The 12891-nt window shown below is 46.5% G+C and overlaps 1 protein-coding gene across 2 annotated transcripts; it reads right to left on the bottom strand.

Moving 5' to 3' along the window:
* Nucleotides 1–3064: 3064 nt before the first annotated feature.
* Nucleotides 3065–11931, bottom strand: Dnajc22 (DnaJ heat shock protein family (Hsp40) member C22). Of its 2 annotated transcripts, none has more exons than XM_045153371.1 (3): nucleotides 11865–11931; nucleotides 9410–10366; nucleotides 3065–3873 (listed from the first exon to the last, which is right to left on the bottom strand). In XM_045153371.1, exons 2-3 carry the CDS (start codon nucleotides 10244–10246, stop codon nucleotides 3682–3684), a joined length of 1029 nt encoding a protein of 342 aa, XP_045009306.1. In that variant the 5' UTR covers nucleotides 10247–10366; nucleotides 11865–11931; the 3' UTR covers nucleotides 3065–3681. The 2 variants fall into 2 exon arrangements, with proteins under 2 accessions (XP_045009306.1, XP_004668587.2); XM_004668530.2 differs by lacking the exon at nucleotides 11865–11931 and adding an exon at nucleotides 11516–11600.
* Between the last annotated feature and the right edge of the window lie 960 nt (nucleotides 11932–12891).

Here is a 12891-nt window from a genome sequence, read left to right as displayed (position 1 = left end):
GCAATCATATTAACACGCCGGGGAGATCACGGGAGTGTGCTGAGTCAAATAATGCACTGAGGTACGGATGCCTCATGGGGGAAGACACAGGATGGCGAACGTGACAATTTCAGGAGCAGCACATGATTTAAGGGGAATGAAGGGACGAGTGGATCCAGTCCTCAAACAATTGTAAATTATTCTCTTTGAGAACTGAATAAGCCTAGGAGACTGACAGCAGACTATGACAAAAATCTATCCAGGTGTGGTTACATCCTTTTATCTTCTTTCTGCAGACATGAACCATTTAATGAAAAGTCAAGGAAGGGGAAGATATTGAGTAAAGGAAAGGTGGAGGGAGGGCTAATCAAAATCTAAGAGGATATAAATAAATCATATGGAATCCTCTGTTTTTGGAGAATGGAACACTCAGGAGCTGTAGATTGTTGCTAGAAAATTTTCAATGACAGGGATGGTATACCTTTCAGTGACTTGTTGGGCAGGGAGGTCCCTGATGGCACCAAAACATTATAGGCCATTGCCGAGGCCCTTGGTTTCCCACCAGGAATAGATGGTAAGACCCTATTGCTGAAGACTCCACATACTTGGGTTGCAAGGCCACTGAGAAATCCTGTTGCAACTGAGCTGATAACCTCCTCCATGTAGACCAGCTGACAGAAAGCTGGAAAAAGCCATTCTACATGCAGTTCAGTGGGAGAGAGATACCACCAGTGAAGATACTCAACCACGGACACTGCAAGCCTTATAATTGGCCAGCCAGGCCAAATGAGCCAACGGGTGCAATAGTGGCAGGTCTATCATGGTGGAAACCAACTGCCCTCTGATTGGACTGGATGTCCGCTCCCTGAGAGGGAATACATCCCTGATACTAAAAACTTAAAACAGGGGTAGTCATGAGCCCTAGGGGTATAACATCTGCTGATGTCTGAGAAATGTATATACTATGCCTATCAAACTGCCCAGTAAGCACTTCTCTTAATATTTATACCCTTATATTAATGCTACTCTCACTTTGGGTGGAGAATCTTCTCTTTTCAGATGGCAGTGACCTTGGGATGACTCAGAAGGTATCATGGTGCTGGAAAGAAGTGACTGGAGTACTGAGTAATATCTCGATCACACCTTCCAAGGCTCAGGCTCTAATGCGGAAGAGGTGGCGGAAAGAATGTAAGAGCCAAAGGAAGGGTAGGACTCCTTACAATGTGCTCCCTCCAGACATAAAATGGCCTCAATATCCATGACCTCACAGTGCCTGACACTACCTACACAAGACCATCATAAGAGGAGGAAAAGATCATGACATCAAAATAAAAGAGAGAGTGATTGAGATGGGGAGGGGATATGATGGAGAGTGGAATTTCAAAGGAGAAAGTGGGGGGTTGGGAGGGCATTACCATGGGATACTTTTTATGATCATGGAAGATGCTAATAAAAATTGTGAAAAAAAATAAGTCAAGGAAGAACCAGGCATGGTGATCTATAATCCTAGCATCAGGAAGCAGGAGGACTGCTGTAAATTTGAAGTCAGCCTGGGTTATATAGTCAGTTCAAGATCAACCTGGATTACATACCTAGTGAGTTCCAGGCCAGCCTAGGATATAGTGTAGACCCTATTAAAAAAGAAATAAAGCTGGGCATGGTGGCGCACGTCTTTAATCCCAGCACTTGGGAGGAAGAGGTAGGAGTATTGCCATGAGTTTGAGGCCACCCTGAGACTACATAGTGAGTTCTAGGTCAGCCTGAGCTAAAGTGAGACCCTACCTCGAAAACCTTAAAAAAAAAAAAAAAAGTCGGGGGACTGGAGAGATGGCTTAGCAGTTAAGGCATTTGCCTACAAAGCCTAAGGACCCAGATTCAATTAACCAGTACTCACATAAACCAGTTGTACTGGCACGCCCATGCTCTCAATCTGCCTCTTTCTCTCTCAAAATTAAAAAAAAAAAGAAAAAGAAAATACAGCCGGGCACAGTGGCACACACCTTTAATGCCAGCACTCAGGAGGCAGAGGTAGAGTATTGCCATGAGTTTGAGGCCACCCTGAGACTACAGAGTGAATTCCAGGTCAGTTTGGGCTAGAGCAAGACCCTACCTTGAAAACCCAAAATAAAAATAATAGTAATAGTAATAACTGAGTGGTTAAGGAACTTGCTGGCAAAACCAAAGGACTTGAGTTCAATTCCCCAGTGCTCAGGTAAAGCCTGATACACAAGGTGGTGCATGCATCTGGAGTTCATCCGCAGTGGCTAGTGAACCTGGCATGCCCATTGTCTCTCTCCATAAATTAAATTAAATTAAAAGCCGGGTGTGGTGGCACATACCTTTAGTCCCAACACTCAGGCAGAGATAGGAGCATCGCTGTGAATTCGAGGCCAGCCTGGGACTACAGAGTGAATTCCAGGTCAGCCTGGGCTACAGAGAGAATCTACCTTGAAAAACAAAACAAAACAAACTTTCAGGGAAGAAACCTAATTGTTTCTGGTTTTCTTTTTCTTTCTTTCTTTCTTTCTTTCTTTCTTTCTTTCTTTCTTTCTTTCTTTCTTTCTATTTTTTATGTTTTTAGGCAGGCTGAGAACCATACCTGGCAGTATTTTTTTCTTTTGGTTTTTTGAGGTAGGGTCTCACTCTAGCCCAGGCTGACCTGAAATTCACTCTGTAGTGGCCTTGAACTCACAGCAATCCTGCAATCCTCCTACCTTGGCCTCCCAACTTCTGGGATTAAAGGTTTGTGCCACCACTCCTGGCCAGTTTTGCTTTTTTTCCAGTGCTAGGGATCGAATCCAGGGCCTCATGCATACTAAGCATATGCCTATACCATTAAGCTACAACTCCAGATTAAAAACTACTTGTATAGTTGCTGGGCATGGTGGCACATACCTTTAATCCTAGCACTCAGAATGATGAGGTAGGAAACAGCCATGAGCTACAGAGGTCAGCTGAGCTGCAGAGAGTCTCTCTACAATATTGTTCCAATCAAAGGAACTTCCTTCACACCACAGCAACTTGTTCTCCTTGTAAATAGTATAGTTCCCCCAATAGTGGCCAAAAAAAAAAAAAAAAAATCCAGAAAATAGTATAGCTGCTGGAAACTGTAAATGGAATTAAAGCACTTTTTTTTCCTGGACCTTTAAAATTTAACCCCACTCTTGTATCTTGGTAATATACAAAACCAATAAAATCCCTCTTCTCAAATAGGGCAGTTTGTGAATTATGTGAGATGTCATAATTTTCACATAGTCTCCTAACCCAGTGCTTTACACATTAAAAAAGTTATTAAATAACTTTCCTTCAGCATACATCAATGTACTGAGGTGGGATAAGGTGGGTGGTATATTCTCTGAAAGGCGTATTGTTGCTTTTATAATACACCTTTCATTGCGTGGTCTTAAGAAAATATAGTCAAAAGCTAGGCATGGTGGCACATGCCTTTAATCCAGCACTCAGGAAGTAGAAGTAGGAGGATTGCCATAAATTCGAGGCCGCTCTGAGACTACATAATGAATTACAGGTCAGCCTCAGCCTTAGCTAGAGTGAGACCCTACCCTGGAAAACCAAAAAAAGAAAGAAAATATAGTCAAGAATACAACAGTCAATAATTGACACTTGGGATGCACTAGATGGGCAAAGTTAGCCATGGCAGATGTTGTCCCATTCTGCTGTTAAGCGTCCATCTTCAGGGGGAAGTTACTTCTCACTCCAGGACTCTCTAGGCTTCCTGGGCTGACTCAGGACTTCATATGCAGCTTGGATCTCAAGGAAGTGTCTCTGAGCTTCCTCCGTCTGATGCCGGTTGAGGTCAGGGTGCCAGACCTTCACAAGCTCCCGGTAACTCCGATGTATTTCTTCATTTGATGCACCTTCTGAGAGGCCCAAAGCCTTAGTGAAACAGAAACTGACAGATTAGCACGCACAAATGACCAGAGGACTTGAGTCTCTCCCTACTTTTTTGCTAAATCACACTGTTAGCATCTTTGGAATGGCCCAACACCTCACACCTAAGGACCCATGTTGGGCTCTCCAGATCCCACTTGAGCCAGAAGCACAAAGGTGAGGCAAGTGCAAGGTCACACATGCCCACTAGGTGGCGCAAGCGTCTTGCGTTAGATTTCAGTGGCTGAGGCCCTGGAGCAACACTCTAAAATAAAAATGTTAGTCCAGGCTGTGAGTGATGGTGCATGCCTTTGATCCCAGCACTTGGGAGTCAGAGGTGGGAGGATCGCTGTGAGTTTGAAGCCACCCTGAGACTACATCATGAATTCTAGGTCTACCAGGGCTAGAGCAAGACCCCTTGAAAAAAAAAAGTTACTCCTTTGTCAGATGTGGTGGCACATGCCTTTAATCCCAGCACTCAAGAGACTGACTAGGAGGATCACTGTGAATTCGAGGCCAGCCTGGGACTACAGAGAGTTCCGGGTCAGCCTGGGATAGAATGGTACCCTGCCTCAAAACACAAAACAGGGGCTGAAGAAATTGCTTAGTGGTTAAGATGCTTTCCTGCAAAGCCAAAGGATCCAGTTTGGATTCCCCGGGACCCAGGTAAACTAGATGCACAAGGTGGCACATGCGACTGGAGTTCATTTGCAGTGGCTGGAGGCCCTGGAGCGCCCATTCTCTCTTTCTCCCTACTTGTATCTCTCGCAAAGAAATAAATATGAATTTAAAAATAAATAAATAGGGCTGGAGAGATGGCTTAGCGGTTAAGCACTTGCCTGTGAAGCCTAAGGACCCCGGTTCGAGGCTCGGTTCCCCAGGTCCCACTTTAGCCAGATGCACAAGGAGGCGCACGCGTCTGGAGTTCGTTTGCAGAGGCTGGAAGCCCTGGCGCGCCCATTCTCTCTCTCCCTCTATCTGTCTTTCTCTCTGTGTCTGTCGCTCTCAAATAAATAAATAAAAATAAAAAATAAATAAATAAATAAATAAAAATCAGGGGGCTGGAGAAATTGTTTAGCAGTTAAGGGGCTTGCCTGTGAAGCCTAAGAATGGCACATGCACCTGTAGTTCATTTGAAGTGGCTGGAAGCCCTGGTGTGCTGATTTTCTCTCTCTCTAATACATAAATAACATAAAAATATTTTTAAAAACTTAAAAAAAAAAAAGCTAACGCCAGGCGTGGTGGCGCATGCCTTTAATCCCAGCACTCGGGAGGCAGAGGTAGGAGGATTGCCATGAGTTCGAGGCCACCCTGAGACTCCATAGTGAATTCCAGGTCAGCCTGGGCTACAGTGAGACCCTACCTCGAAAAAAAAAAAAAAAAAAAAAAAGAGCTGGGTGTGGTGGTGCATGCTTTTAATCCCAGCATTCAGGAGGCAGAGGTAGGAGGATTGCCATAAATTCAAGGCCACCCTGAGACAACATAATGAATTCCAGGTCAGTCTGAGCTAAAGTGAGACCCTGCCTCAAAAAACCAACAAAAGAAGAAGGAGGAGGAAGGAAGGAAGGAAGGAAGGAAGGAAGGAAGGAAGGAAGGAAGGAAGGAAGGAAGGAAGGAAGGAAGGGGAGAAAACAAAGGTTGGAGGAATGGTTTAGCCACAGGAGCCAGGTTTGATTCCCCAGGACCCATGTAAGCCAGATGCACAAGGCAGATGTTTGTAGCAGCTGGAGGCCCTAGCGCGAACGCACACGCACACACACACACATTCTCTTTCTCTCTCAAATAAATAAATAAAAATAATTAAAAATAAATAAATAAAACTATGTTGGCAAAAGAGTCCAGAGAGAACCGGGCAGTGGTGGCGCATGCCTTTAATCCCAGCACTTGGGAGGCAGAGGTAGGAGGATCGCTGTGAGTTCAAGGCCCCCCTAAGACTACATAGTGAATTCCCGGTCAGCCTGAGCTAGTGAGACCCAACCTTGGAAAACAAAAACAAAAACAAACAAACAAACAAACAAACAAAAAAGAGTCCAGGGCTGGAGAGATGGCTTAGCAGTTAAGGTGCTTGCCTGCAAAGCCAAAGGATCTCCGTTCAATTCCCCAGGATCTACATAAGCCAGATGCACAAGACGGCGCATACATCTGGCGTTCCTTTGCAGTGGCTGGAAGCCCAGGCATGCCTATTCTCTCTCTCTCACTCTGCCGCTTTCCCTCCCTCAAATAAATAAAATATTTAAAATCAAAAATAAAGCTGGGCATGGTGACGCATGCCTTTAATTCCAGCACTCAGAAGACAGAGGTAGGAGGATCACATGTGTTTGAGGCCACCCTGACACTACATAGTGAATTCCAAGTCAGCCTAGGCTCCAGCGAGAACCTACCTCAAAAAACTGAAAAAAAAAAAAAAAAAAAGCAAGTGCCAGGAGTGGTGGTGGTGCAAGTCTTTAATCCCAGCATTTGAGAGGCCAAGGTAGGAGGATTGCCATGAATTCAAGGTCACTCTGACACGACATAGTGAATTCTAGGTCACAAATAAATATTTTTTTTAAAGTTTAGTTCATCTGGGCATAGTGGCACACACCTTTAGTCCTCAGGAGGCTGAGGTAGGAGGAACACCATGTGTTCAAGGCCATCTTGAGACTACATAGTGAATTCTAGGTCAGCCTGGGCTAGAGTGAGACACTACCTCAACAACAACAAAAGTTTAGTTTATACTAATTCATTTAGTTCACGACCACGTTATAACTACTGCTTTGTTTTAAAAGTTTTTACTTTATAGATTAAGAATTACAGCTATCTGAGCTGGGCGTGGTGGTGCATGCCTTTAATCCCAGCACTCAGAAGGCAGAGGTAGGAGGATCGCCTTGGGTTCGAAGCCACCCTGAGACTCCATAGTGAATTCCAGGTCAGCCTGGGCTAGAGTGAAACCTTACCTCGAAAAACCAAAAAAAAAAAAAAAAAAAAAAAAAAGAATTACAGCTATGCATGGTGGTGCAAGCCTTTAGTCCCAGTATTTGGGAGGCTGAGTTAGGAGTGTTACCTATAGGTCAAAGCCAGCCTGGGGCTAGAATAAGATCACACAGAGATTATGTTACTTACTCAAGTTTATGTGGTCAGTAACTTGGTTGCAGGTGTAGCTGACCACAAACTAACAGTACTAGCCCTACTAAATTAAGCACAGAGAGGATTATAGGCACATTTAAAACTATTTCAAGGAACAGAGGCTGAGGAAATGGCTTAGTATAACATGATTGGTAAAGTGTTGGCCTCACAATCATGAGATCCTGAGTTTGGATGCCCAGCACCTATGTAAAAGCCAGACATGGCTGGGGGCACAGCTATAATCCCAGCACTGGGGAGGCAGAGACAGAATACTTGGGGCTCACTGGTGAGCTAAAGTGAGACTCTACCTTGAACCCCCCCCCCAAAAAAAAAGAACTCTGTGTGTGTGTGAGAGAGAGAAAGGGAGAGAGAGAGAGAGAGGGAGAGAGAGAGAAAACACCAACAAAAATAAACTAATCTAGCCAGGTATGATAACACACCTCTGTAATTCCCACACTTGGAAGGCAGAGGCAGAAGGATCACAGAAAAGTGGAGGCCAGCCAGGGCTATGTAATGAGGCCCTGTCTCAATAAAACAAAACAGGGCTGGAGAGATGACTTAGCAGTTAAGGCACACTTGTCTGCAAAGCCTAAGGACCCATGTTTGACTTTCCAGATCCCTGGCAAGCCAGATGCACAAGGTGACCCAAGTGTGCAAGGTCACACATGCGCACAAGATGGCACACAAGTCTGAAGTTTGATTACAGTGGCTGGAGAGCCTGGCTCCCCAATTCTTTCTCTCTTATTCTCTCATTAAAAAAAAAAGAGAGAGAGAGCGAGCCAGGTGTGGTGGTGCACACCTTTAATCCCAGCACTTGGGAGGCAGAGGTAGGAAAATCGCCATGAGTTTGAGGCCACTCTGAGACTATATAGTTAATTCCAGGACAGCCTGAGCCAGAGTGAAACTCTACCTTGAAAAACAAAAAACAAACAAACAAAAATTAGAAGGGCTAGAGAGATGACTTAGCGGTTAAGGTTAAGGTGTTTGCCTGCAAAGCCAAAGGACCTCAATTCAATTCCCCAGGACCCACTTAAGCCAGATGCACAAGGTGGCACATGTGTCTGGAGTTTGTTTGCAATGGCTGGAGGCCCTGGCGTGACCACTCTCTCTCTCTCTCTTTTTCTCTTTCTCTCTCTCCCTCTTTGTCTCTTGCTCTCTCAAATAAATAAACAAATGAAATTAAAAAAAATTAAAATATCATAGCTTGGTGTGGTGCTGCATGCCTTTAATTCCAGCAATCAGGAGGCTGAGGTAGGAGGATCACCATGAGTTCAAAGCTATCCTGAGACTACATAGTGAATTCCAAGTTATCCTGGGCTAGAGCAAAACCCTACCCTAAAAAAAAAAAAAATCAAGGTACTCTCTGAAGTAGAATAGTTTGGAAAGAGATATGAATAAAATGAACAAAGCTTCTTAGTGCTAAAAGTGTTTACACCTTGATCTGAGTGATGTGTGTGTGTATTATTACTGTACTTTATATGTTATACTTCAATACAAATAAGGGCTAGAGAGAAGGCTTCATGGTTAAGGCACTTTCCTGAAAAGCCAAAGGACACAGGTTCAATTCCTCAATACCCATGTAAGGCAGGTGCACAAGGTGGTGCATGCTTCTGGAGTTGTTTTGCAGTGGCTAGAGGCCCTGGTGTGCCCATTGTCTCTCTCAATCTGCCTCTCATAAATATTTTTTTTTCAAGGTAAGGTCTCACTCTAGCCCATGGTGACCTGGAACTCATGGTGATCCTCCTATCTTGCCTCCCAAGTGCTAGGATTAAAGGTGTGTGCCATCATGCCCAGTTTAAATAAAATATTTTTTAAAGTTTCTTTTGTAATATTTTATTTGTGTATGTGTGTGTGTGAGAGAGAGAGGGGGTGAGGGGGGAGAGGCAGATGGAGAGAGAAAGGGCACACCAAGACGTCTAAATTTTTTTTCGAGGTAGCCAGGCTTGAAGTCACAGAGTGGTCTTGAACTCATAGTGATCCTCCTACCTCTGCCTCCAGGAAGTGCTGGGATTAAAGGCATGAGCCACTAAGCCAGGCCCCTAATTTTTTTTTTTGTTGTTATTTTTTTGTTTGTTTTGTTTTTGAGGTAAGTTCTTGCTCTAGCCTAGGCTGACCTAAAATTCCCTATGTAGACTCAGGGTGGCCTTGAACTCTTGGTCCTACCTCTGCCTCCCCGAGTGCTGGGATTAAAGGCGTGTGCCACCACACCTGGCTAAAAAAAAAAAAAATTAAGTAAATAATATATACACACATCTCTCACTCTTAGTGTCTCTGTACGTTCATCCATTACATAAAGAAGCCAGGGCTCCCTTCTAGGGCCTGTCAGCTGACCAGAGAACAGTACTGCCACATACAGGGTACCAGCTGCAACAAGACATTTCCAACTAACTCCCAGAGTCCAGACAGAAGAAAGCCCCCAGAGAGGGGGAAAACACCATACCTGGTAAGCCAGCTGCCGTTTCTCATCCGGAACACCATGAACAAATTCATAGAGCTTTTCCCATTCCTGGGAATTGTCGAAGCCAGGATCGCCAACCAATATCCACCAAATCCGATAAGGCAGAAAGAAGGCCGACTCCATGAGGCGGCCCAGAAGCGGCAAGCAGTTGAACCACCCCAAGAAGGATTCAAGGGTTTCTACCGCATAGCTGAGTGTGGCCGCAGTGTTGCACAAAGCGCTATATGCTAAGGGGCCTGTGAAAGCAAGGAAAGCTAAGCCCAGCCTGTACAGCCGCACGCTGAGCGCTTCGGACTCCACTGCAGCTTTGTAGCGGCGGTGCTTCTGAGCTGTGATGGTGGCCGCCACGCTGATGGGCAGAATGGCTATGGGGCGGCCATAGAAAATCGGGGAAGTAAGGAAAGCTGCCCCTAAAGTGTTCTTAAAGTCTGAGGTCTGGTTGCCAACAGCAGCCACCAGCAAGACCCCTAAGCCAACTGCCAGTGGGAGGCCCACAATGTAGAAGCCGGCCATAGAAGAAAGGCTAATTAGAGCGACAAGGCCAAAATAGATGCCCACCATCACCTGGGCAGCAAATCGAATGAGGCTCAGAGGAGGTATCCCCTCCTCTCCTGATCTCTGTTTATGCCCCTGGACTCTGTTGGCTTGAGCTACAAAGTTTGGGAGCTTCCAGAATTCCCAGAGCCAACCCAGTCCACCACCTCCCAAAGTAAGCATCCAGAGCAGGGCGTGGCTGTCCCTTCCCAGGTATAGGTGATGGAGTCCAACAGGGCCCCCTATAGCCCAGAGGGCATAGGTCATCAGGAGCCCCTTGGCCATCCTCTAGGGCAAGGGTCTCAGAACCAATCCAGTGGCATTTGTCATTGCTCAGAGTGCAGAAATCTCAGGGTCCTCTGTGAGAATCATGACCATTATAGACCCAGGACTTATCCTTAGACTCTGAATAGGGGAGGAATAAAAAGGAAAATTATAAGACTATATCCAGACCCGACATCAACACAGTAACTATTTCAACTTAGTAGAAGTCAAGTCCAATCTGCCTGAGAGTCTCTAAAGTGCTGTCTCATACCCTTTGTTCTAATATCTCAGTCTTAGTCCTTACAACCACAGGGACTCCAAATTTTGGGAAGGAGAATGTTTTAAATGTTTTCAATTATTGAAAATTTTGTAACTCCCTGCAGGAACAAAAATTAAAAAAAAAATTTAAAAAAGGGCTGGAGAAATGGCTTAGTGGTTAAAGCACTTGCTTGCCAAAGCACCCAGATCCCATTTCCCAGTACCCACGTAAGGCAGATACACAAGGTGGTGCATGTGTCTGGAGTTCCTTTGCAGCAGCAGAGGCCCTGACACACCAATTCATTTTCCCTCTCTCTCTCTCTCTCTCCAATAAAGTAAATACAAATAAAAACAAATTTAAAAAACCCCAGAAGGTGGGGCTGGAGAGATGGCTTAATGGTTAAGACACTTTCCTACAAAACCAAAGAACCCAGGTTCGATTCCCCAGCACCCACTTAAGCCAGATACACAAGGTGGTCCATGCATCTGGAGTTTGTTTGCAACACCTTGAGACTCTGACATGCCCATTCTCTCCTCTCTCCTTCTCTCCCCCTCTCTCTCTCTCTCTCTCAAAAAAAAAAAAAAGGTGAAATTTCATGCTTCTCTCAGACCACTGGCACACAGTAAGGGGACTTATGGGGTTGGGGAAAAGAAAAGGTTGAATATAGATTGCCTTTGCACACATCTTGAAAGTCTCCCCTGCCATCCGCCTCTTTAACTGGATCTGAGGCTGCTGTCAATCACCTGGACAAAGGTTTCGGCCTCTCTCCAGCATTCCCATTGCTCCCAGGCCATGACATTTTCCCACTAGTCAGACTTGAAAGGGGTCCTGAATCCCCTCCACTTAAACATTCTGGGAAACATTTTAACCTAATTCAACATTCCACAGCTCAACCACCCCCTTCTCACACAAGATTGGAAAACCTCCCCAAACAGGTAGGGAGAAGCCTCGGACTAGCAAACCGAGCTCCAAAGAGTGACTGTTCGTGAATATGGCACCTGTCTACTCGGAACGGGCCTCACTCTCAGTACCTGGCTGCCCGGCTCCCAGGCTGCGTCAGACCAGTCATTTCCTTTAACCACTGCATCAAAATGGCCCCTGTCCACTCCACTTCCATCCAACTGGACTTTGTGCTAGCTGTGTCACGGAAATGAGGCCACCCTGGGCAAGGCTCCTCCCCGAGGCGCTCACTGGCCTCCAGAGGATTACCCTTCTGCCCTGTTCTCCCTTCACCCGCCCACGCGGGTAAACTCTGGAAGGCTTTCCCGGGCTCGCCCAGCTGTATAGGGGGCTGGAACCGCTCCCCACTAGGGCACAGTCCCCTGCAGCGCAGCGTCATGAGCGCTAGGTGGCGCTGTGGCTTATGGAACCCTGACTCACCTTGTCTCTGGCATGACGCTCTCCACTCCAGAGCAGTCCCTACAGGGAAATACCTGGCACCTGGCCCGCTCAAAGCGGCAGTCCCATCCATAGCTGAGAATCAGATTCTTGATTACTTTTTACTGTCACAAATGGGAGATGACCTCTCCCTCATCTCATGCTGCAAACGCTTGTCCACACTGCACTGAGCTTCCAGACAGCTCATCCAGAGCAGGGCATTGTCCTTTCCCAGGTACAGGTGATGGGGTCCAACAGGGTCCCCTACAGCCCTGAGAACATAGGTCATCAGGAATCCCTTGGCAATCCTCTAGGGCAAGGGTTCCATTTCCAATTCCTCCAAGGCAGAGGCACCCATCAGTAGACTGAAAAGCCGGGAGGGTTCGGCTGAAGGGAGGATCCACTGGGAAGACCAGAGTCTGCTTTGCCCCACCCTGCTATGGATAAAAGGAAAAACCCAGACCATAAGGGGGTAAAGCTCACCCCCAGGACAGCCAAGCCAAAGCCTGGACTCTTGGAAAGATAAATACTCCTCCCCTCACCCAATGGAATGGAGCCGCGATACAAGATGCCTTCATTTCAGTATCCCAAGCTCCAGTCTTGGGTTCATCTCCGTGAGCTTGACCTTGACCAAGTCACGCCCTTTCTTGGGCCTCAGTTTCCTTTTATTGTAAAGGAGATGCTCGAATCTCCATGATCTCCCACTCTTGACTTGATGGACCTCTGGTGGGCCTGTCGACGGGAGGCAAAGGGCTTGAAGTCCCTTCCAAGGACCCCTGTCCCTCGGCCCAGACCCCTCGTCGCTGGGGGAACGGGAGACGGGGAGGAAAAGGAGCAACCAGCGGGGCCTGATTATAGCTGGTTAAGGAGGGACGGCCAAGCGACAACCCCTCCGCGGGCTGGGGCCAGGGGCACTGAATAATGAATGAGAGTTAATTGGGCCCGCACTGCGCGGCGGCGCGCTAAGCTTGGCAAACAGCGCGGGCGGCGGCGGCGGCCGCTGGACAAACAAACTAGCTCCGGGCTCGGG

Source organism: Jaculus jaculus, chromosome 6, assembly GCF_020740685.1.
Source record: "Jaculus jaculus isolate mJacJac1 chromosome 6, mJacJac1.mat.Y.cur, whole genome shotgun sequence".
In the NCBI taxonomy this organism is placed as follows: domain Eukaryota; kingdom Metazoa; phylum Chordata; class Mammalia; order Rodentia; family Dipodidae; genus Jaculus; species Jaculus jaculus.
The sequence above is the reverse complement of the archived record's forward strand: the minus strand, read 5'-3'. Positions and strand labels throughout refer to the sequence as shown.

Excerpts from the sequence above, each read along its gene's own strand:
- Dnajc22 (XM_045153371.1), bottom strand. The coding sequence starts at position 10,246 with ATGGCCAAGGGGCTCCTGATGACCTATGCCCTCTGGGCTATAGGGGGC. Across the intron at positions 3,874-9,409 it reads AACGGCAGCTGGCTTACCAG|GCTTTGGGCCTCTCAGAAGG; the intron begins GTATGGTGTTTT and ends TGTTTCACTAAG.